The 27,116-nt window shown below is 31.4% G+C and overlaps 1 protein-coding gene across 3 annotated transcripts in view; it reads right to left on the bottom strand.

The window, feature by feature from the left end:
* Positions 1–3,993: 3,993 nt before the first annotated feature.
* Positions 3,994–27,116, bottom strand: part of LOC129908619 (E3 ubiquitin-protein ligase rnf146) — a 28,472-nt gene continuing 5,349 nt past the window's right edge. The window contains exons 3-5 of one of the 3 annotated variants that reach the window (XM_055985265.1): positions 25,247–25,400; positions 22,114–22,794; positions 3,994–5,226 (exon numbers count right to left, since the gene is read on the bottom strand). In XM_055985265.1, the coding sequence (XP_055841240.1) occupies positions 5,204–5,226; positions 22,114–22,794; positions 25,247–25,400 (858 nt within the window). In that variant the 3' untranslated portion in view covers positions 3,994–5,203. Of the gene's footprint in view, positions 5,227–6,138; positions 6,966–18,015; positions 22,795–25,246; positions 25,401–27,116 lie in introns of those variants that run through there. The other 2 variants (XM_055985264.1, XM_055985263.1) reach the window with 2 other exon arrangements.

A 27,116-nucleotide genomic window follows, 5' to 3' on the forward strand; every position in this document is an offset into this window, starting at 1 on the left:
ATTAAACTCGTCAAAAATCCAAAAATTCACTTTTTGCTCAAAAAACATTTTTAATAGATAGAAAACATAACAAAGTAGTTTTTAACAAAGTTTTGTTAAAATCCAACCATTTTTGTAAAAGATAAAAATAAAAAATCAAAAAATCGTATTTTTGCATTTTTTCCTATATTTTTGAGGTTATAGAAAAAAATTGTTTGAGTAAAAGTTGTAGACATTTATACTACCTACAACTTTTGCTTTTGACTTTTTTCGATAGGACGTCTAGTTTTGACAGAAATCGTAAAAAAACATGATTTTTGACACCCGCCCCACTTTTTCGCCCACCCACCCCCTTTCCCCCAATTTTTTTGTGGGCAATTTATTTTTCCCCTTTCATATACCATTTATCCTAAATTTTCCCACCACCCATATGCTGCTAATAATTTTTTTATTTTCAAAAATTATTGGCACTGGTCTATAAGTTTCCACTCATTCGTATCATTTTATCTTTCAAATTTAATTATTATTATCAATAATATCTCCATCCTAGAACAATAAAGTTGTTCAAACACTATCAATATTTATTCCCACCTTATCTAATAAGAATTTGTTTGTCACATTTCTGGAATATTTGATAGATGACACAACAAAACAAATTTTGCTAGAATTGGTAGTTGTAGTAGTAACTTCCTTACACTTAATCGTTCTCTTACCACTTTATTTTGACTCCACATTCTTGTAAAACAAGGTGCACAAAATAGAAAATAAAAAAAAGTGTATAAACAAACATGACAGCGTGCAAGTTTTATGAGTCATACATTCTTCAAGTGGTTTGGGCTATAGCTCTACCTGTTGTCTTTACCTTAGAATCTTACATATCTATTAGAGGTACGTACAATATAACTCGTGTCGTGAGTTGATTGTATATTGTTTAACCCTTTGACGCATGTTCTTTAAGTTGACCAAGCACGTGGTTTGAAAATATTGTGCAGAGATGAGTGTACTTACAATCCTACATACATATGTGTTGGTGCGAAAAGAAATTAATATGCGCCTATAATGCTTAATAAATGGAAATTGGTTCAGTGGTTAGTAGAAAATTAAAACCATTAGAACTTTCTATTTTTCGCCTCTTAATTTTTACTACTATTGTAGTAAAGTATTTAAGTAGTAGGACTTACTACTTAAATACTTCCATCTTGAAGTAATAATTTCTTTATTGCTAGTACTTTTTGATACTATTTTACTACTATTTCCAATGCAACTACTACTTTCTACTACCTTTGTGTACTATTATTGATTGATTGAAGTCATAAGTTCTACTACATTGTTATTAAAATCGTTATTTTATGTTATCATATATGCCATTTAGATAAATACCTTAAGAGTTTGTCGTACAATAAACCCATTGAAATTGAAATATTGACTCCCTCAAAAGAACTGTTGTGTGGATCTTTGGGTCCGTTTTTGGTATGAAACAAAATAATCTATAAAAAGAACAAAACAAAATATATGTTATGTTAGTCTAGCTAATTACAGTTAGTTTTTAAGTAGTACCTTGTACTAAGTCTAAATAAATAAGTCGGTACATAAGTGTATTCCATGTGTTTTCAATAATAAATTTATTACAATTATAACGTTTCAATAATTGGTATTCTGCCAAACGATACGAACATGTAAATACATATAAAATGGTGATAAATTTCTTAAAAAAAAAAAAAACAATGTTTGGTGAATGATTGTGTGGCGAAATTTTTTAGTACACTTCATTTTCAAATCGAAGTCTCAGCTAAGTAAATACACGAACCCTTTGGTGTTATAAAATGTTGCATACACTGAGGCCACAATCCCCCAAATTTAAATTTGAATTTTTGTCTTTTTGAATTTGAAAAACCATTCGGGTTCATGTGTTACTTATATGCTAGTTTGTTTTTTTATTTTTGTTCCGAACATATTCGGTACATTTGAAACTCACCTTAGACATCGTGAATGATTTTTTGTTTATTTCACAACAATACATGTTGTCCTATCAAGGTATCCGTCAGAGCCGAAATTTGTCCGCAGTCATATTAAGAAATGAAATCCCATTTTCGAGGGACTAAATTTGTTTCATGAGAGAATTGAGTCAAAAAAATCCACCCATCTTAAAAAGACGTTGTTTGTTCACCCTAGGAACTTCTTCGTACAAGTGGAGGATAGAAAATCAGCAATGAAGTGCATTGGAGCTGGAGTTGCCCAAGGATCAAAACTTGGTCCCTTCCTCTATAGTATCCTGACGTCAGACCAGCCGCTTGCAAGTGAGTGCGAGAACCTGCTTTACGCTGACGATTCGCTCACATACTACAAGTCCGTCTCGCCAACGATAGCTGCCAGGAAAGTTGAAGCTCACATTCGAAAACTGTATGAGTTCTACAGTAAATGGGGTATCCGGATCAACTCATCAAAATCGGAATTACTGTGCTTTAGACGAACAGGAGGACGAAGCATTCGGTCAGCTGCAAACTGTAGGAGCATCACACTTACACTACCTGATGGTACTAAATTGGCAGCCAAGCGCAACGCGAAGTATTTAGGGATCAACTTTAACGAGCTCCTGAGGTTCAACCTTCACTCTAGGTCTGTCCTGAAAAAAGCCAACTACGCCTTCCATCGCCTTCACCCCCTGATGAAGAGAAGAAACGGATTAAGCCAACCAACGAAACTCCTGATCTACAAGCAGCTTCTTCGACCTGTCATCGCCTGTAGCTTTCCGGTATGGTATACCATTTCCAAGACAGCCATGAAGGAACTTCAAATTTTTGAGAGGAAAATCCTGAGGATCTGCACCGGACTTTACTTCGATCGACAGCGACAAAAATACTACAGCAACGAGCGACTTTACGAGGAAGCAAACATCATGACGTTGGAAAAGTATCTGCTGCAATCTGCAAAGAAACTTGTCGGAAGCATCGCCAACCACCCCAATCAGCTGATGAGAAGCATGAGAACCCAACAACGACATCCCGAACCCAGATACCTTAGTGCTTTGGATATTCTGGATGAGCACATAATCCCAACCGACAACGAGGAAGTAGTTTACTTTTACGCCGATACGCAATCGGCCTACTACCGCGGCTAAATGCCATACCACCCAACCCACCATAATCAATACCACAATTGGACAACCGGGACGGAACACCCCGAGGATAACCTAGTCAGCAGACTTGTAAAATTAAGCCTATTCATGTACTATATTTATATATATTTTATCTTTTATCCATTGTATAAGGTTAGGCCCCATATGTGCCAACAAATTTTATATCAACCAATGTATCTTATTAGAAATAAGTTAAGCTTAAGTCAATTGTATATAGTATGTTCAATAAAACAAAATTGAATTGAATTGTTGTTTGTTCACTTAGAACGCTCACAAAGAGCTAAATTTTTGGTAATTTAACTACATTTTTTTTTTTTTTGATGAGGACTTATTGCTTGATCAATTAATTTTAAGCAAAAATTGATCCTGAATGGATTAATTTTAGGGAGAAAACAAAACAAAAGTGAAATTTAGCTTGAAATCAGGTGTGTTACAAATCATTTTTTTTTAACGCATTTGCGCTCCATTGCAAATTAAAAAAAAAAAATATTTATTGGAAATAAAAAAAATTTGCATTGAAAAAAAAATATTTATTGCAACTGAAAAATATTTGCATTAAAAAAAATCCTATTGCAAACTGAAAAATATTTGCATTGAAAAAAAAAATATTTAATGCAGCTAAAAATATTTTGCAGTAAAAAAAATGTTATTGCAAATGAAAAAAATTGCATTGAAAAAAAATTTCATTGCAAATAAAAAATTTTCTGCATTGAAAAAAATTCAATGCAAAATGTGTGTATTATATATTTTTTTAATACTCGTCGAATTTCTTACAAATTTGAATTTTTCATCCTATATAATCTTTAATACTTGAAAAAGTTTACTAAGCTCACTTAAACTTTTTTTTTTCAAAAACGCAAAAAAAAATTTTTTGAACACCCCAATTAAAAAAAATTTGTTTCATCGATTATTTCTTTTAAATGTTTTAAATGTGAACCCCGCGGTGTCTTTTTATTTCACCATTAAAAATCGAAGAAAGTATTTTTTTTTTGCGCCACCCTAATGCAACACGGTTTACAAATTTTCTGTAGTAAAAAACAACATTTTCGGGAACTGAAAAAGGAAATATTTTTTTGTTCAACCCTTATTTATTTTTGAAAAAAGTACTTACGCAGGCCTGCAAACATTCTGCATAATTGGTGTGTTCATTAATGAAACAAAGCAGAAAGACGATTGTACTAACGCAGATTTCCGACGTTTATGAAATCACCCATAATCTATGGACATTAAGAGAAAACAGCACGCTTGTCGGTATAGTATAAAATTGGGTCTCTTGAAAACAGTGTAAAACACGTTTTACATGTCGCCTCTGAGAGTGAAATTCATACCATAGTCATTATTCAAGTTAAGATTTTTCCAGTCATTTGAGTACAGTAAAAACTATATTTGAGGAAGTTTTTATTTCATGAAAATATTAAGCCCTATCACCAATTTTATGGGAACTTTTTTCCCGTGGAAAAAAATTATCCCGGAAGAAAATTTTCCTATCGCGCATCTCCCACGAATTTTTTTTTACAAATGTTTGATATAATTTTTGTAGTTATTTTGGCAGCAAAACTCTTAACATCAAACTGCCACCTTGTACAAACTTAACGGTTGACCGAATGGTTAAAGCGATGGATTGCCCTCCAAGTTTGGATGGAATCCTATTCTTGACGAATAATTTTTTTTATTTTTATTTTTCATAACAAAATTAAAAATAATTTATCAAGAATTAGTTATCGGGCATCCGATTGCAAATATTTATCTATTAGATTTGAAAAAACAAATTTTTTCCCCCACAACTTACTTGCTCCGGGGATTTTTTTTTTCGCAATAAGCCTGATTTGCATCTACATATTTCACACCATCTGTTGTATTTTTCTTCTTTGTTTGTACGCACATCATTTTGGTTCATCCAAGTCGGATATTAAAATTAATCGACATACATATTTCTATTTTGATAATAATTAAGGAGCTGTGCCGTGATAGTTGTTATAATGGAGGATTCATCGTACTGTGATGTTGTAGATTGGAGTTTCTATTTTGTATGAGTCCTTTTCAGCGGAGCACCTATCATTGGTATTTTTTTCCAAATAGTACGAACATTCAGAGATTCTTTAAAGGGGCATCTAAAATAAATCAATGTAATTAATAGAAAATCAAATAAATTCATTTGAGTAAATTTTAAAAAAATATTTACATTTACGATGTACAGAAATTATGATTTTTCCAATTTTCAGCAAAAGTTAAGATGAGGCCTGATAACATACCTACTCTTTGAAACTCAATTTAATTCTTTCTTCACAGGTAATAAAAATATATATTTCTATTACTCCGACTCCTATAACTCCGACTCCTGCAAGGGTATGGGATGGACACTTGGCTTCTTAAGCCTTACCATTATATAGTAATTTGTGGGGCTCTGAATAATAGCTTGTATAAAATACAAACCTTTAATAAATAAGTAAAACTCTGAATAATAGCTTGTATAAAATACAAACCTTTAATAAATAAGTAAAACTCTGAATAATAGCTTGTATAAAATACAAACCTTTAATAAATAAGTAAAACTCTAATATAAACATAATTTCAAATTCAAGTTTTTTTTTATTGGAATTGGAATCTAAGAAAATTATTAAAATTAAGTGTATTTTCTGTATTTTTTTATTACATAAATTTTTTAAATACACAAATAATAATGTTTAAATATTTATAATAATTTAGGTTATTATTGTCTATAGTTTTGTTTTTTTTTTTTTTTAATTTATTTTGGGTTAAAATGTAGATTAAGTTGGGAATTGAGAATTATATTGCATAAGGAAATACCTTTGTATTAGAATATATATTTATTAAATTCGAAAATAAATTGGTTTAGTACATCTATACATATTTTTTAATAATCTTATGAAGTTGTATTGATACATACTTATATTTCAAGCAGTTTTGTTTTTCTTTTGTTTTTGCTGAATAGGAAACATTATACTTGAATTGTTTTTTTTTTTTATTTCTTTTATATAATTATATAATTTAAATTTATTAATACATATATCTTTTTATAACATCTATATTTTTGTTTTTGTATTTATTATCATTCAAAGGAATAACTTATTTTTTCATAAAACATACATATTTCTATTTTGCATTGTATTTTTTTTGTTTTATTTATATTTAATAATTTTTAATTTTAATATTATTTTTTAATCATTAAATGTCAATTTCTTTACACAGCCATAATCCCTATTAATCAAACCATTGCTAAAATTTCATATTTGTTATGGGATAGAAAAAATATATAACATATAAGGTTAAATAAAAGAGAAAAAAGCGACAGTTGCAGGAGTAAAAAATTGAAACCACTATGGAAAATTAACTTAAGTTTAAATTGATATGTGTGTTGTGTTTTAAATTGATATTTTTTTTATATTCAATTTCCAAATGTATCTAATGGGATAAGAAAATTGAGAATTTTTGTATTATTGTAGTGGAAGGCTTTGGTGGATGGTGGTAATGTTAAAAGCATTTTTTTAAGAAGGATAACCCATGACTACAATGACAATTTTTTGGGGGGTAAAGCAAATGCAAGAAAACTATTCCAGTGTTTTATTTATTTTTTTCAGTGATGAGGAAAAATCATTTTGTGACGTGAATGTAAGGTGCAAACCCATGTGAATGTTTTCTTAGTATGTCAGAGAGATCAACGAAATTACCTTTGTTGTTGTCATTTCATTAAAAAAAAAATAAAATAAACAAATCATACTTATTCACCATAGACGGAAATATTTACTTCGTGGTAAAAAACTTTGACATATCGGTGACAGGACTTCGACGTTGAAATATTCAAAAAGAAGAGCGAATCGTCTGTAAATTTCTGAAATTTCGCAACGGCAAAACAGTGTTTGAATGGATTCCGGTAAAGTATTGAAATAAAAAAATAGATAAATAAATTAAAATTTTAATTAAATCAAATAAATGCGATGTAAAATATTAAGATAAAATTTAATTTTTATTAAATGAAAAATGATTGTAATCTTTACATTTCTTAAATAAAACGTAGCAGTAAAAAAGTCGATGAGTGAAAAAGTAAGAAAAAAAAATAAATCAAAAGAAATACAGTCAGTTGTGTTCTGGCGGTGATACCGAACGGACGTGTTTATGTTTTTCTCTGAAAGTGATAATTTTGGAAGGAACATTAATAAAGCGCTAACAGAAGTTTAACTTCAAAAATTGCGCGACTAAAGAAGTATAACTTCAAAAATGACAAAGCTGAGTACTTAAAAAAAATATAATAATACGAGAAACAAATGAAGAAAAAAAGTGTTTTAAAGTGTAAGTGTAATTAATTGGGCAATATTAAGCGATAATCTATATAATAAGTGACACAGTTATTGGGACATGATTGTGATTCATGTTCTGCATGACAAATTGGACAATGAGGCAGCCTGTAAGTGTGAAGAGGTGAACGCTTCCGAAGAGCCCACTGCTAAAAAGCCGAACCATTGGGTGGAGCAGCGAACAGGAGAGCTGAACAACCGATGTCTTCACAGCAGACACGAATGTTAAATGCTAGTGTCAAAATAGATTTTTGACTCCCAAACAATATAGCCACAAAAGAAGTATTACTTCAAAAATGACAAAGCTGAGTACTTTAAAAAATATTATATATTATAATATATTGTTCCATCAACAGAGAATGACGGAAAAATACAAAATCAAGTGTCAAAGTAGATTTTCACTCCCAAACAATAAGGCGTTGAAAGAAGTTTAACTTCAAAAATTGCGCGAGTAAAGAAGTATAACTTCAAAAATGACAAAGCTGAGTACTAAAAAAAAAATATAATAATACGAGAAACAAATGAAGAAAAAAAGTGATTTTTAAAGTGTAAGTGAAATCAATTGGGCCCAAACAATAAAGCGCTGAAAGAAGTTTAACTTCAAAAATTGCGCGAATAAAGAAGTATAACTTCAAAAATGACAAAGCTGAGTACTAAAAAAAAAAAAAAATATAATAATACGAGAAAAAAATGAAGAAAAAAAAAGTGGTTTTTAAAGTGTAAGTGTAATCAATTGGGCAATATAAAGCCATAATCTATATAATAAGTAGTAAATCGAAATTAAATTATTTACTTACGTGGCAATGATGCTTAAATACATTCCACAAATATAAATGTCATGAAATCGATGTATAAAACTACTATACAATTGGTCTTATGACTAAATAAAAATCACTATAAATTATTACTTGAAACAAAAGGTTGTGTTTTAATATAATTGAAGTTGGAAATTTTTACATTTAATCTTTTTTGCTATTTTTTTAATAAAAAACTAGACGTTATTGAGCCCCAAAAGAATAACTTCAAAAATGACAAAGCTGAGTACTTAAAAAAATATGATAATACGAGAAGCAAATAAAGAAAAAAAGTGATTTTTAAAGTGTAAGTGTAATTAATTAGGCAATATTAAGCCATAATCTACATAATAAGTGAGACGGTTTATTGCTTACAAAGAAAAAAGAAGTGATTTTTAAAGTGTAATTAATTAGGCAATATTAAGCCATAACCTATATGTAGGGGCAGCCTATTCTGGGGAACACCCGGTGACAATAAAACAAACGAAGACAGACAAGACATAAAACCAGACGAACGAACGAACAAAATAGAATACGCGCCCATTTCCACTCATTTCTCAAACTCTCATTTCGCAAACTCTCATTTCAAAAAGCCGCAAGCAACTTAATTCATTTCGCCAACCAAAATTATTTGTTTAAACCTAACCATTATTAAGTCTTTAATAAAATTATAACGTATTTAAAATAGAAAATTTGAGCCAGTGTTTTATTTAAAAAGGAAAAGCCTTGTAGGAAGCCCTAGTTCCTACATAGAGAGTACGGAAATGTATGTATATTTTGGTTAGTAAGTCCCTTGACGTCATTTTACTACCAGAGGATCTTTTCAAAATGTGTACTTTAAAAAATAGCTTCGTCACCAAAACAATAGACTTTTCACATTCCCATTAAATCGACTCTGGGTTGACATTTCTATCCGAACTTCTCGTGGGATCGAAATGAATAATGAAACAAAGTTATTATACAAAAAGAATAATCAAAACTACAACAACATAAACAAACATTTAAACATCGGTAAATGAGCTGCTAAGACAAACATTTTGGGAATTAAAGAGACTGATCGCATCACGAAGTCCTTGACGTCATTTTACTAACGGAGGATTTCTTAGAGTTTTTATTTTATAAAATATGAAAGTCATAACATATGCATAAAACGAAACTCAATATTAAATTAAACTAAAAAAAGCGAGTCACACTTAATTTTAAACAAGTCTCTTAGATAAATAAAAACGCGCTCCATGAACAAAGATGGTCGGAAGCATGTTACAAGAAATGGAACGGAATGAAATTAAAAAAGAAACAAGAATCTGACTGACAGCGGTCGAGTCAGTTTTATGTACAATTTTCAGACATTTCACAAAAATATTGTAAGTAAGTGGATCGTTTTTTTTATACACCAGTGAATAAAAACAAAATTTAGTGAAAACAAGAGTGAACAAAATTAATAAGACAAAGTGAAGTGTTTAGAAAGCCGTAATATCTTGCCAGCCTTAGAGCGAAGGCATTTGGCCGTCATTGGGGCAGCGCAAAAGACCAGGCTGTAAGCTATAGAGCTATGTAAACAACAACACTACTGTTTTATTTATAGAAGCCCAAATTAAGACATCAAAAAAGAGTCAAAAGTGTTTAAGGAAATACAAAAAAATAATATTTTTGAAATAGTCAAATATAATATCTTTCATACAACTACACGTTTTATTTAAAGAAACCCAATTTTAGACATCAAAAAAGAGGCAAAAGTGTTTAAGGAAATAAAAAAAATAATATTCTTGAAATAGTCAAATATAATATATTTTATACAACTACACGTTTTATTTAAAGAAACCCAATTTTAGACATCAAAAAAGAGTCAAGGAAAAAAAAATAATATTCTTGAAATAGTCAAATATAATATTTTTATACAACAACACGTTTTATTCAAAGAAAGACATCAAAAAAGAGTCAAAAGTGTTTAAGGAAATAAAAAAAATAATATTCTTGAAATAGCCAATATAATATATTTTATACAACTACACGTTTTATTTAAAGAAACCCAATTTTAGACATCAAAAAAGAGGCAAAAGTGTTTAAGGAAATAAAAAAAATAATATTCTTGAAATAGTCAAATATAATATATTTTATACAACTACACGTTTTATTTAAAGAAACCCAATTTTAGACATCAAAAAAGAGTCAAGGAAAAAAAAATAATATTCTTGAAATAGTCAAATATAATATTTTTAAACAACAACACGTTTTATTCAAAGAAAGACATCAAAAAAGAGTCAAAAGTGTTTAAGGAAATAAAAAAAATAATATTCTTGAAATAGTCAAATATAATATATTTTATACAACTACACGTTTTATTTAAAGAAACCCAATTTTAGACATCAAAAAAGAATCAAAAGTGTTTAAGGAAAATAAAAAAAAAATATTCTTGAAATAGTCAAATATAATAAGTTAGGGTCCGATGTTTACATTTACCCCAAATGTCAAATCAAGAATATTTGAATCAACGAATAAAGCCTGCTAAGAACTTCGCAACAATATAATGAACATCATATTACTCCAGCATCCGGAATAATGCAACTGATACCCCTAAGATGCAGTGCTCCAGAAGATGACATCACCTTCTGAGAGATTAAGTCATAAGCAACCCTTGTCGGTTATTTTTAATAAAGAATATATTTTTTTTAAAACTTACTCGATGTAAGTGTAATTATAATTTAATATCTTTTATACAACAACACTACTGTTTTATTTAAAGAAACCCAATTTTAGACACCAAAAAAGTATCAAAATGTATTGAAATAAACAATCAAACCACGCGCATAAACTTCGGAAAATGGCAACAATTTTCAAAAATTGCCTAGCAATTGTTGACCGAGAGGATTAAGTGAAACACCCTTAAATCATTTCTGAATAAATTCAATGCGAGCATTACCGACCTACGTAAAAAAGGTAAAACTTTTTTTTTTAATTTGCTAATGAGGTTTTAGTCTTTCTTTCCCGACATCTCAAGCGATAAGGATCATCCGAACTTGTAAGTTGCAAATCAATTTGAAATTGTTTTACGAATTATACATAAAACAAATATAATTTGATATACTTTTAACAAATTAACATTAAATAGTAAAGAAAAGGTGTAAATCGAAGTTGAAATCGATCGATGACAATATACGTCGTTCGAATATAATCTCGAAAAGCCCTTTTTTAGTTGTAATTGTTAGCAATTAATTAACCCAAATTAATATTTATAATTAAAATTCGATTGAAAAGTGTTTGATGGCAATATACGTCAAGCACCAATCATTCGAAAATAGTTGTTTATATTAAATTTAATTAATTAAGTCGTATCCAATAATTGTTAAGAAATTAAACGGATAATAAAACATTTATTAATATAATTATCATCGAGTTCGACGTCTCATTTTTATGAATTTTGAACCTTCGTCGAATACATACAGTCGTAAGTATCAACGTTGGGCAAAAACCATTGATAGTCCAATAAATGAAGCTAAAAAAAAGGGGGTTACCCTACAAAAGGTCCGGTAGTTCTAAATTTTTGATATGTTGTTAGGTATGGTTAGTAGATAGAAAAACCAAATTTCCACAACCACGCCCCCTCCGCCCCCTTCAGCATCACCGAAAAACCATAGAAATCTGGCACTTTTTTCACTTTTATGCCCATAACTTTCTTCTGGTGCATTTTACTGAAAAAAAGTTGTTGGTAGACTTGTAGAAAACATAATTTCCTATGAAAATGACCTTGGTAGTATTTTTATACATCCAAAAACAACGAAGTTATGAAGCTTCCAAAAACATGTAAAATTTCGGATTTTGCAATATTTTCAGTTTCTTGTCACTTAACAGTGCTATAACTCTTTAACAATTGACTTTTACGCAAAAGTCTTCATAATCAATCTTATAGACAATTTAATTACCTAAAATAAAATGTAACCCACTTTGATTTTGTGAATCAAATAACCGAGTTAGGGCTAAAATAGTAAAAAAGTATTTTTGATAGTTTTAGAAAATTTTTTAATTATCCATTAAATGAAGGATTTGAATCCCACAAAAAGTCGGGTGGTTCTTATTCTATATTTAATCAGGTTCTAATGGTAGATTGAAAAAAAAATTCATAGCCACGCCCCCTCCGCCCCCTTAACCATACTCCAAAAACCAATTCTGCATTTTTTTCAGTTTTATGAAGTTTCATATATGAGTTGATGAGTTGACAAGTACGATTGAAGGAGGTTCAGCTTTATTGCTATATACAACAGGGTGGTCCTTAGGAACAAAAAATTGGGGACGTCCCCTAGAGTGGTTCCAAATCAGGAAAAAAAAGCCCTAATTTTTTCAAATTTGTATTCCTAACCCTTCCTGACCATATTTAATTAAGAAGTTTATATCAAAAATCCGCCATTTACCCAACACTGGACACAGAATATCGCCCTTGCTATAGTAACTTCTTATCAAAATAGGGCCAGGAAGGGTCAGAGATAAAAATTTAAAAAAAAATAGGGTATTTTTTTTCCTGATTTGGAACCAATCTAGGGGGCGTCGCACTCAATTTTCGAAAAAGAGTAAAATAAGGACCACCCTAATATACAACTATCAATCGGAAGTTGATACAAATTTAATTTTAATATCTTATTACTTAATTAAAAAAAGTTTTGAAAGCAGAGAATGGTCCTAGTCGTTATAAAGAAATCTAATTACAAAATTCCAGTTGACCAGTTTTCCTATAATTTTGGTTTAAAAACCCAAAATTACAGTATTTATCAACAATCGATTGACAGTTGTAAATCACAATACGGGTGATTATAAAATGGATAATAAAACAGTCAAATCCTGTTTGCCTAAGAAGTATGGAGAAGGTTAAAAGGTTGAGAGTAGTCAAAGCAGCCGCAGGCACAGTTTTGGAAGTCATTCGGTCTAAAGTTTACAATACAGATGAGTACCCTTACCCATCCTCTATTTTTTGAAACTGTAATACTGAAGAATAAGAGTGGCCCTTTGGATAAATGGAAAAGGAAATGTTTGGCCTTATCCCATGCTGTTAAAGCTGCTGCTCGTCCCCGATCCTTCCTTTCCCCCTTCAAACAAGAATAAGTGTATATGTATAGGAAGGTCCTGAGCTTCTCATTTATATGATTACATCCCTTGGCTTTTCATCAAATCACCACGAGGCGCAGCTACTTTAAGTTTCTACTATCATGCAACCACAACCACCCCTGATTCAACTCGAACGTAAGGATGCTTTCTTCCAGTTGCGCCAGAATTAGTATCTAAAGCAGGTACCATAGAGTTTCAAAGATTTTTGAGGAAGACATCGACTTACTATACCTAGGGCAGAGAACGTGTATGTACCTTCGAAAACCTGGGAGGATCAATTTATCTGATGAATTCTCCATTTTTCACATTCAATTCTATGGAGAACGTCTCATTCATGCCATAAGTGAATGTGACACCACCTCAAACATCTTTGTTTTCGGAAAAAAACAAATTTTGCAAAATGTTTCAAAAACCCCTCTGCTCTTGAAGCTGCAGAGAAGCTAAGGACCCAAATGCCAGAGATCAGAAAGTATCGGAGGCGGAAGAACATATCTTGTTGGCTTTATATGGAGAGGACAGTAGTCATATCTCTAAGCTCTCTTCGATATTTCAAATTTATGAGCAGTTCAACTAACTTAATTTGTGCAAACTACCGCGTACAACAGATCCAGCACACTTTCATTTCCTCCGGACTTATCACCAGATCATGGCGTGGATGGGTATTGAGAAAAACCTCTGAAATGGGGCTGGACGAGAGGATGCCACGTATTGCAACCCATTAAAACTGTGCAAGATCCTGCTCCCCAAAAATTGATGAAAGCTGTGTCATGCAAATACCTATGTGCCTAGATGCATGGGAGCTGGCAGATGCAGGAAAGAGGGACTTAAATGTTCCACATTCTGTAATTTTTGCTGTGGACAATCCTGTCAAAATCGTCCACTTGAATTTTTTATGAAGATGTCGACGAAGAAGATCAGATATCATCGATCAATTTGAAGAAAAATTCAACGAAGCCAACTTTTCTCATAATTCACCATCTTCAACTCCACCTATTACTTCTATATTTCCCCACCTGCTACCCCTTCCCCTCATAACGCAATTCTTTTACCTTCGTCCACTCATAGCCCACCGCTTTATAAGCGCATGAGATATTAAACTAGGTTATTAAGAAATACGACTTTTATTAAATAAAAACACTTACTATTACCTGGTTCTTATCAAAATAATAAAGTTATGCAAATGAATTCCCTACAAAAGGATTTTTGGCTAAAAATTAAAAATTGGGAAGTTATAGCGCTGTAAACAGGTAAGAAACTGAAAATAAAGAAAAACGGAAATTGTAACTTTTTTTTGAAAATTCTTAGTTTGGTGGATATTGGATGTGCAAGTTGTAGAAAATTTTGTGTTCTACAATTTTGCACATTAATTTTTCACATTTAAATGACCAGAAGGAAGCTATGGGCATAAAACTGAAAAAATGCAGAATTGGTTTTTGGGGTATGGTTAAGGGGGCGGAGGGGGCGTGGCTATGAATTTTTTTTTCAATCTACCATTAGAACCTGATTAAATATAGAATAAGAACCACCCGACTTTTTGTGGGATTCAAATCCTTCATTTAATGGATAATTAAAAAATTTTCTAAAACTACCAAAAATACTTTTTTACTATTTTAGCCCTAACTCGGTTATTTGATTCACAAAATCAAAGTGGGTTACATTTTATTTTAGGTAATTAAATTGTCTATAAGATTGATTATGAAGACTTTTGCGTAAAAGTCAATTGTTAAAGAGTTATAGCACTGTTAAGTGACAAGAAACTGAAAATATTGCAAAATCCGAAATTTTACATGTTTTTGGAAGCTTCATAACTTCGTTGTTTTTGGATGTATAAAAATACTACCAAGGTCATTTTCGTAGGAAATTATGTTTTCTACAAGTCTACCAACAACTTTTTTTCAATAAAATGCACCAGAAGAAAGTTATGGGCATAAAAGTGAAAAAAGTGCCAGATTTCTATGGTTTTTCGGTGATGCTGAAGGGGGCGGAGGGGGCGTGGTTGTGGAAATTTGGTTTTTCTATCTACTAACCATACCTAACAACATATCAAAAATTTAGAACTACCGGACCTTTTGTAGGGTAAAACTCCTTTATTTACTGGACTATGATGACACACGCAAGATCTGACTTTGTACAAGTTATTTTAATTGTTATTAATTTTCAGAGGGACAACCAAACTTACGTTAATTCTCCTACTCAACAGATTCCAAGAAAAAACATTTTCATTGTGAAAGGTTATAATTTTCTAAACCTGTATGTTTTCCCCTTGACGAGAAAAAAAAAAGAAACAATAAAAAAAGAGCGGAGACATCATATCTTCGCTCTTGGATTGGACAAAGCTCCATCCAACGTCTTGGATTGGACAAAGCTCCATCCAACTTCCTAGACTGGACACAGATCCATTTTCTTAAATTTTCCAAATTTAAATTCAATTTTTCTTTTCTCTTAACAATGTTTTGTTTTGTATGTGTAAAAAAAACGAAAAGAAAAAAGCTTACTTTTTTCCCCATAGAAAACAAATTTAAGAATTTATATATAGGCAGATATCCCAGGTGTATTCTTCCAGGCATTTTATTTCGCTTCGTGATTCGATCTTTGGTAGGCGAACAATTTTCTAGGGTAATAGGCCTATTAGCTATAGGGAATTTGTTAGTTTTTTGCGACCGAATAAAATTTTAATCCGCGATTTTGAGTTTTTGAAAGATAATGCTTGGGGGATCATATAACTTTTTTCTGGCTTTCTTCTCGTTTCTTTTTTTTTTTTTTTGCTTTAGATGTAAAAATACACTTAAAGATCAAGTTTTTTTAATATAAAATAAAATCAAATGAAATTTATATTAAGTTATAATTAAATTTAAATAACAAACCAAAAGAAATAAAGGTTCGGATCTACTGATAGGCTGCGATGCAAATGCCCCAGAAACAGTAAAAAAGTGCTTGAAGTGACACAGTGGGCCAACAAATAAATTAAACACCCGGGAGAGTTTTTCTATCCAGTATTACGCCGAATGAGAATTTCTTTCAAATATGTGTGGGAGAGTGATCCATTTAATGCGTTATCTTAATTTCACGAAAAATGCAAAACTAATTTTTCGTAAAACTAATATGCCCTTGATAGGCTATGTTGACGCGAGTTGGGCTGAAAACATAAACGATAGAAAGTCTCAAACCGGTTTCTGTTTTATACTTTCAGGACCTGCTATCAGCTGGGAATCCAAAAAAGCAACGAACAGTAGCAACGTCTAGCGCAGAGGCAGAATATATTGCACTATCTGAAGCTGCCAAAGAAGCTTATGCAGAACGTTTTCTATTAGAAGAACTAAAAGTTAATATGGCAGAGCCTACTATGATCTATTGCGGCAACCAGAGTGCACAACAAATCGCAAACTATGGAGGCAAGCAATCAAGAACCAAGCATATGGATTATAAGTACCATTTTATCCGAGAAGCAATTGAGAAAGGTGCAGTTAAAATCAGTTACCTTCAAACTAAACTAATTGCAGCAGACGGATTAACAGAAGCGGTTACGAGAGACAAGCCTTTTTTTCGGATTTACTGACAGGCTGCGATGCAAATGCCAATCATCTACAATAAGGCAGTACAGATATAAATACAAGAGGTAAATCAATTTTTGAAATTATAATTATGGATAACATTTTGAGGTGAGAAACCAACCTTCATTACCAGAAACAGTAAAAAAGTGCTTGAAGTGACACAGTGGTCCAACAAATAAATTATAAGCACCTGGGAGAGTTTTTCTATCCAGCATTACGCCGAAAGACAATTTCTTTCAAATCAACAAGATGGTGCAACTTCCAATTAGTCCGACACGCATTTAAAATGTTTAAGTAACGTTTAACGAACAAGTAGCAGAAATCGGTAAGAATCGGATCCACTGACAGGCTGCGATGCAAATATAAGATTTTAAGTTATGCTTTTCGCGGGTATCAATCATTTAAAGTTTAAATAAATTTTACGAAACTCACAGCGTATTTATATGAAATATTTAATTTTAATTCTTCGCCCCCACTTTTTGAAGAACTTTTCAAATGCCCATCATCTACAATAAGGCAGTACAGACATAAATACAAGAGGTGAATCACTTTTTGAAAAATTATAATTAAGAATAATATTTTGAGGTAATAAACTAACCTTCATGATGAGAAACAGTAAAGAAGTGCTTGAAGTGACACAGTGGTCCAACAAATAAATTATAAACACCCGGGTGTGTGGCAAGATCTATTGATCGTCTACATTGGCAAACGATCAGCGAGAGGCACCACCAATTTACATTGAGTTGAGTGCACAACTTTCAACAGTGCAGTTCAAGCGTTAAAGTGATTAAAAATTTAACAGTTCTTTAAATAAATAAGAAACCAAGAAAAATGTGAGAAGTGGAGAATGATTCCTTTAATATTAAAGAAAACAATATTTACATAAAGGTTATAACCTTTGTTATAGATAGAAAAAAATACATTAAAATATGGGCGAGAAATCACAAAATACACGCTCCAAAACAAAATTAAAATCCTCCACACAAAATCTGTTGGTGGGCAAACCGGTCCAAATAGTAAAAGAAAGACAACAATTCAAGATTAAAATGAGAGCTTTGTCCTAACAATACCCATCATCAGTGATTACACAAAATAAACGAGTACTGCCAGAGTAAGCTAACTAAATAAAATAAAATACACTAAATAGTTAAGGCTTATTCCTTCTAATAAAATTGTTTTTTATATTTAAATTTATTCTTCTGATAGTCTAATTGACGATTAAAAAATCAAAGGTAGGTTAGAAATAAATAATTTTGCCGTATGTGTGAATAATCAAATTAATAAAAAAAAATTAGCATCAGAACCAGGAATCGAACTGCGAACCCTTGTCGCCGAATCCAATTTATATTACATGAAGAAGACATCTAGACGCGCTCGGCCAGGGAAGGGAAAATTTTTTGCCGTCAAAAGGTACGTTCTTGATCCAGCCTTTAATTATAGCGGAAGGGAGTGATACAGAGAGCCTCAAGGAATTTTATGTTTATTTCAACAAGACATTATACCAACTTGATAGCTTTATAGAAAGCCTCGATATTTGTTTTAAAATTGTTCATGTTTTCAATTTAATGTGAACTGCTTTGGAATTTTGTTGAACCGTTTTTTTTTTTATGAAATAAAAACAGGTTACGACTTAAAAAGTCCAAATTTAAGAGAAGTTGCTCAGAATCGAATCAATCGACCGTGAACCGGATTATAAATAACACACTTGAGGATGCATAAAAACATTTAAATAAAAAGGAAGTGAATTAAAATAGTATCAGAATGAACACTAAGTGATAACAAAATAAAAGTAGATAGTCTTTTTTTATAGCCGAAAGAAGTGGTACAGAGAGCCTCAAGGCATTTTATGTTTATTTCGACAAGACTTTTACCAACTTGATAGCTTTATAGAAAGCCCCGATATTTGTTTTAAAATTTTTCGTGTTTTTAGATAAAAAGGAAGTAAATTAAAATAGTATCAGGATGAAAACTAAGTGATAACAAAATAAAAGTAGCCAGTCTTTTTTTATAGCCGAAGGAAGTGGTGCAGAGAGCCTCAAGGCATTTTATGTTTATTTCGACAAGACTTTTACCAACTTGATAGCTTTTTTTCAAGTTTTTAGATAAAAAGGAAGTAAATTAAAATAGTATCAGGATGAAAACTAAGTGATAACAAAATAAAAGTAGCTGATCTTTTTTTATTGCCGAAAGAAGTGGTTCAGAGAGCCTCAAGGCATTTTATGTTTATTTCGACAAGACTTTTACCAACTTGATAGCTTTATAGAAAGCCTCGATATTTGTTTTAAAATCTTTCAAGTTTTCAATTAAATTTAAACTGCTTTGGAATTTTGTTGAACCGTTTTTTTACGAAATAAATACGGGTTACGACTAAAAAAGTCCAAATTTAACAGAAGTTGCTCAGAATCGAATCAATCGACCGTGAACCGGATTATAAATGACACACTTGAGGATGCATTAAAGTAAAAACATTTAAATAAAAAGGAAGTGAATTAAAATAGTATCAGGATGAAAACTAAGTGATAACAAAAGTAGCTAATCTTTTTTTATTGCCGAAGGAAGTGATACAGAGAGCCTCAAGGCATTTTATGTTTATTTCGACAAGACATTATACCAACTTGATAGCTTTATAGAAAGCCTCGATATTTGTTTTAAAATTTTTCAAGTTTTTAGATAAAAAGGAAGTAAATTAAAGTAGTACCAGGATGAAAACTAAGTGATAACAAAATATAAGTAGCCAGTCTTTTTTTATAGCCGAAGGAAGTGATACAGAGAGCTTCAAGGCATTTTATGTTTATTTCAACAAGACATTATACCAACTTGATAGCTTTATAGAAAGCCTCGATATTTGTTTTAAAATTTTTCAAGTTTTCAATCTAATGTGAACTGCTTTGATATTTTGTTAAACCGTTTTTTTACGAAATAAATACGGGTTACGACTTAAAAAGTCCAAATTTAAGTCATAGAAGTGCACTCGAGTAGACCATATGATTTGTTGTACCTGAACAAGGTGCAATTTCTGACGATGGTTAAAAGAGTAACGGCTAACAGAGATAGGCTATTTGGGTTATCTGTGAGAACGAGGTAATTTATTACCAACTTCATGTACCTGCCTTCACACCTAAGGGTGGCATTTAACCTGTATAATCGGAAGAGGTTGGGCTCTCAAGCACATAGACATTTGGGGTTGCCAGCCCTACATGACTAAAAACTGTTGGCCCAAAAAATATAGAGAATAAAAACGAAACATTCTCTCGGTGTAGGCCTCGGAGCACCGAGCCAACAGAGAGTGTGGAGGAGTCTATGACTAATCCCCCACCTGGTATCGTAACCAATGATCCAGACACAAGCCCACAACCATCGGGCACAACAACAAGAAACCAAGCAATTTGATTAGAGTGGAAGGAGTTGTCAGCGGAGTTGAAAATTCTCAACAACTTGTTGCCTATTTCAACCCACGACCAGATGGATGACCTCGAGGAGCAATAAGTTTCATATTTCATTTGACATTTCATTCTAGTTGATTGGAATTTTCATGTGTCATTTTCAAATAGATATTCCAGTTGTTTTGTACCACAAAATAAGTGTTCGCCGTTTTATTATATGATGATTCGATAAGAAATTATACCAACTTGATAGCTTTTTAGAAAGCCTTGATATTTGCTTGACTATTTTTCAATTTAAAGTGTACTAAAATTTTGTGAACTGTTTTGGAATTTTGTTGAACCGTTTTTTGCGAAATAAATACGACTTACGATTAAAAAAGTCCAAATTTGACAAAACTTGCTCAAAAGTGAATCTATTAACCGTGAACCGAGAACGAGATTAAAATTGACACGCCTAAAGATTCACTAATGGAAAAATATTCAGATCAAGGAAGAAGACAAGAATTCGCCTCAATACTTTAACATTTTGGGATCTACGATCTACAAGTTAAAAATATTTAGATAAAGGATTAATCTTACAACCAATGATAAGTGTATTTGGTAAGGAAGTGCACTTAGTAGTATTTAAATTGAGAAAACAGTCAACGTTAGGTAAATAAATTTCGCTAGTGTATAGTTTTTTTAACCAAAAAATCCTACCAACTTGAACAAAAGTCGTCTTGTGTGAACACTTATCACACATAACCAACAAAGTGGCGCTCAGTAGAAAAATGTGTACCATGCTTTTCAACGCTGATATCAAATATAAGGATTTTTTAAGAACCTCTGCTTTTCTCAACTGCATTTAAAAAAAAAAATCTACCTACTGAACTATTTTTCAAACCTTTTAAAAAAGTTTATTTTGAAAATGTAGAAATTAAACACGTTTCGTCACAAGTAAATATTAAAAGTTCTTATGATAACACTTAATTAATTTCTGCTCTGAAATTATCCACTACTTTTTAAACTTTTTAAATTTTTTACTTGGGGATATACAGCAGTTAGTGAAAACAAAAAAAAAGTGAAAGTGGTAGAAAGCCCCGAAGAATAAAAAGTCTTGCCAGTTTTAGAGCGAATGCATTTTATCGACATTCAGTTAGTGAAAAAAAATCAGACTGTCAATAAAATAAATATTATAATGAAAATTTTATAGTGAAATACATAATATAAATTAATGACGAATTAAATACAACATTAATTGAAGATTGCATTATTATACGCACTTCAGTTCATTTTTGAAATTGTTTCCCTTACCAAAGGGCGTTTTGCAACGGATGTAAAAAGTTTATTTTATTGCTTTCATGATGAGTAACAATTCAGTTTGCTAGGAAAACTTCCATATGAATAAAGATTCTTTCGGAAATATTTTTTAAAATGGAGGAATCCTACTTTTTTCCCAAAAAAGACACTTGTCCATTGAACCACATATCTCCATTACAAAAATTTTCTACACATTAGATACATTTGGTTTGTGTAAAAATATATCAAACACACAATGGGTAGTAATATTGAGCAACAAAAAAAAACTATAAGAAAAAATAATTATATAAAGATAAATAAATAAATAAATAAAATATAATATAATACCTAATAAGCAGACCTATACAATATTAATTTCTTACATTTACATTCTATTCTACAGTAAAAGCTGGTCGTTGTCATCATCATCACTTTCACTTGAATCAATGATATTCCGCAGTGTCAACAAATGGAAATCATTTAAAGTTTGCTCAAATAGATCAATTGTATGTTGATCTGCATTCGAGAGCGTATTGGAACTAACATCCAATAGCTCTTCGGCTACATTTAAAAGTTCACGATTACCTTGTGCATGTTGTTGAGATGATGAAGTTGAAGATCCTTCGCCACCAATTAAATTTGTCACCATTCCCAATCCACTGCTGCTGGTGTTGCTATTGATTGAATTAATACTATTGCTGAGTTGTCTACTTGCATCTAGACGTGATATCTCATCGGCATGGGCCAGTGTTGAGCCAATTATATCGCTAGCTATTCGAATTGCAGCATCAGTTGCAGCTACTGTGGATATGAAATCACTCGCACTACTACTCGTTCCACTGCCACCACTACCATTTGGCATTGGTAGTTGTTGGCCAAGAGAACGATGAGGTTGAGTGTGTAGGGGAAGATGATGATCGTCGTCGAAATCACCACCACCACTTGGTACAGCGGCCATTGCACGATTTGCATCGTCAACTGAATTGAAACCCATCTGACGACTATGGTAGACTTGAGAGGCGAAATTTGTATCGGTGGCAACTGTGTTGCCTTCAATGCGTAATCCAGCAACACCTTTTTTGGGTATTGAGGCGAGATCACGTTTGACGTGGCGTCGACGTGATGGTTCGTTTTGGCGTTGTTGGAGCATTCCTTCAAAATCAACTACGTACACGTAGCCAGCTACAAGGATTGTACATGATTTTTCGCCTTTTTTATAAGCTTCTTCGATGTCTTGACTTGTACGATCATCGTATTGCCACCAACCTGAAAGAAAAATACAAACAAAATTAAACATAAATATCAATATCATTATTATAACAACGGAAACGGTCTAATTCAGTGCAATTTTTTTTTTTATTTCATATATTGGCTTTCATTGAACTCAAGCTCAAAACCGAAAAGGGTTGTGGCCACCCTGGAATTTGTTTGTGTCCATTGTTTTTAAATTTGGCTTTAATTATGCCTTTTAATATAACGAGCATTTTAGAACCTTTTGCGTATCGAAACACTCAAAATTGACGAATTGGTTTTCATCATTAAAACCAATCATTGAATTTTTTTACAGGTCGTTTTTAGCAATCAATGAAAATTTCTAGCAGTTTTCCTGGTATATCCAGCCGATAAATTTTATCTCACAGGTTTCATTGGAATTATGTGAAATTGGAAGACCAATTTTGGGAACGATTCATTTCATTTTTTGACGTAATGAATCAACTGTTCAGGGAAATTAATTTCCGTCAGGGAAATAGTAAAATACATTTATAGCAAAAAATAACAGTTCAATTAAACTTTTTTTCGTCAAAAAAATTCTTTGTATAATTTCCAATCGATCAATTCATAATTTGCCTTTCTATCAAAAGGAAACACAGTCAAATATCCATTCAAATTTTACCGGGTTGATTTCAATGATAGCTATAACCGGCCTCCGTAACACGCATTTTTCGACAGGAAGATAAAGCAACTGCGGGCGGTCGACTCCATTTCTTTTGCGATTATCTCTAAAGTACATTTTTTGTCCGATTGCTTTCAAATTTGTACTGAACATTTTTGAAAACATTATCTACAATAAAGTTAAGGATTTTTTTGATAGCTTGATTATTTTTTTTTATATTGATGTTTTTGCTTGAAAAATGTTGGTAAAAAAATTTAAAAAATATTTTTTCGGCTCACCATAATTTTTCTAATGGCCCAAATAAAAAACGGCTACGCAACATTGTACATCACATTACTTAAGAATAACCTGATTTTTGTTTGCTTTATTCAGATGTACCATAACCTGGTGGGACAATTACCAAGCGTATTGCGTTGAGGCCCTTCACGGCTACCAACATCACGGCGCCATTTTTTTAATATTTTCAAATAAAATGTTGTTATTCTTGAAACACTTTTTGATGTTGAGTAAAAAAAAAAAAAATATTTCTCGGTCCGCCATTGTGGCCAGACCCATTAAACTCATCTTTTTGCGAGCGTGCAAACGATAATGTTTTAATTCTGTCTAATATCTATGCAGAGGGTCAAGTCCCGATCTGTGAAGCTGTGAAGTGACATTTATTTTCATTTTTTCACAAATCTAGAATCGAATTTATTGTGAAGCTGTGAATTTTTTTTTTTCATTTAAAAATATCACAGAACGGGAATCGACCCTCAGGACCCATATTCTGTAATTATTGAATCGATATTCTGAAAATTGAAACCAAATTAATTTTATCGCATCAACGCGTATCTGCTACTTTAACAGTCGATAACTTTTCCGACTGGAACAAACAGAATAGAAATTCTTGCCTACAACCTCACTGGGAAGGCAATTGGAAAATCACTGTGTAGCTAGGCACTATATCTTTGAATTCGTAAACTTTTTCATTTCATTTGATCACTTGTTGAAAACTAGGCGAGTAGTAAGGTTAAAATTTTCAAACGTATTTGTTGATGGTTTTTAAAAATGCTGATTTAGAATTGGTCCACATTTAACATTTGAATATTTAAATTAACAGACATGTTAATTCTATAATATTTTAAGGTAGGATACTTATATAGTAATAGGAACAATTTTTAGTGCTGCTCAAACACACTTACAGAATTTACATTGATAATTCCAATGAAAATGGATGTTTATCGCATGGAGTTATAGAACATTGGTCCTGAGCTAATGTGGAATTAAGTTAAAAGTTGCGAACTCTTAACGAGCAGAGTTACTTAAAAAAAATCAAAGATTTCCATTTTGGGTTTAAATAAATAAAACATAATCCATAGTTAATCAAAATTAAGTTATTTTTAATGCATATAACGAAATCATAAAAAAAAAAACAAAAAACATGGTTTTCATTCAACAAAGTTCTTATAACAGTAATATAAATTCTTTTGCAATAAACGAAATATTATTTTTATTCAATATATGAACTGAATCATTAGATAATTCTCAAAAAGGTTTTGAAATCCCTGCAACGCCTTTAGATGGGAAATTTTTTCCACGTTGAATTTTTCTCTTTCGATGAGGAGAATCTTTTGCGAATTGAATCATTTCATTGAAATCAATTGTATACATTGAACCACATATGAGTATATCATAATTAGTAGTTGGAGAGGCTTGAAAAGCCTCTTCAATTTCAATAACGGAACGAGAATCATAGGCCCACCATCCCCCTGTGTGTGTGGGTGGGTATTTGTTTAGATAAATATTATTTTTAAGTTGAGAAATTATATCAAAATATTGACTCACCATTTCGGCCTTCATAAAACCACTGATAACCATCTTCGGTGGTTTTTGTTTTACAAATATCCTGTATTCCATTTACCAGCTGTGGATGGTCTAGGAACTCTGGTGGAATTTCACGTCTACACATAGCACAACGACGGTTTTTGTACGCAACACCCTAAAAAAGTAAAAATACAAAATATTATAAGAATGCATGTACAACATTATAGTATAAAATAATTTTTATAACAAATAACAATAATTTTTATGAAAAGAAATAATGTAGAAACGTTATTAAGAATCATCAAATTATAATAGGTCAAAATAATAGGTTAAAAATATAATTAACTATTTTTCGAATAGATTTAAGAGATGTTTTTTTGACATTGCTATCTGTATCCGCAGTTTACATGTAAACTCAAACTTATTCAGCCATATCCCCAATTTTATGGGATCTTCTTTCCATTGGAGGTGGTAGTTTACTCGTGAGTAGAAATCTAGTAAAACAACAACGCATTCTTATCTCCTTGAGTAGAAGATCATGGTGTTAATTGAAGTAATAGATCTACTCATGAGTAAACTACCACCTCCACACTACCACAAATTGCCCGCCCAAACTTGCTCCGCACGCATGGGTTCGAATCCAGTTGTTTTTTTTTTTTTTTTAATGAAAACTTACGAAAAAGTTCTATGCAAAAAAATTATTCACGATAATTATTATCTGGGGGAATTTTTTCCATTTTCGAAGATGATTCGCGAAAGCAAAGTTTTTATACGCGATAAGGCTGATTATAAACCATATGCAAAAGAAATGAGAATTTTCTCTGGACAACATTTATTTTCTTTGATAGAAATATCCATTTTTTTTTTTTTTTTTTTTTTTTTTAAAGCTATTTAAAAAAAAGTAACAGGGGTCTAACAACAAAAGTAAAGATTCGTGCGCTAATTTTGAGTAGCAGTGTATATTGAATATAAAATAAACTATTTTAATGCACATACGGGTTTCGAAATAAATACTAAAAAATATCGGTAAAACTGTACAAATTGATAGAAAATTTTGATAATTTGCAAAAATCTTCAGCACTATAGCAAATTTTCAAAATCTTCTATCAACATGTACTGTTTAAGTAAACCAATTCAAAGCTACTTGTAATTTATCGATATTTTGTAGGAAAAAAATTAAGTTGCGTTGGATTAGCATAAAGATAGGGGACTTGAAACTTAAAGAAGAATATAGCGATTGAAAAACAATGGCCCTTAGTAAAATCCTCACATTTAAACAAAAAATTAAACATACATCTCACTTCCAAATTAAAAAAGTACAATGATTTTAAAATCGACTTAGATATTATGTATAAGTGAACTGCTTTAAGCCAATTCCAAGTTTAGAAGTAAGATGTATGTTTTATTACTATTAATTTTTGTGTTAAAATCGAGTTTAGCTAAATTCGGGTCGATTACTTAGGGCCAATATTCGTGAAGTTGAACAGAAATGGTTTAAAAGATTTCACAAAGTAAAGGTTAGTGAAAAATATTTTCGGAAAAAAACAAAAGTAGCAGTGTTGGACGTAATCGATTACTGAAAGTAATTAATTAACTACTGTTAATTAATATTAATAGTTTAATTAATAATTAATAGTTTAACTATTCGGCCGAATACCGAATACCAAATGGAGAAGAAAAAAGACATACATTATTATACCAAAATGTGTGTTTTATTAAAAAATTGTAATTTAAGTACTTATAATCTACTAAAGGCAAGTTGTGGTGAACGAAAACTATTTGTTCCGCATTTGTTGGTAGTAAACGATTACGTTTATCTTCGTAGACTATTCCTGCTTCGAAAAATAGTCTTTCGCTGTAAACACTTGTCCCAGGAGGAGAAAGGTAGACT

The sequence above is a fragment of the Episyrphus balteatus genome, chromosome 2 (assembly GCF_945859705.1).
Source record: "Episyrphus balteatus chromosome 2, idEpiBalt1.1, whole genome shotgun sequence".
NCBI lineage: Eukaryota > Metazoa > Arthropoda > Insecta > Diptera > Syrphidae > Episyrphus > Episyrphus balteatus.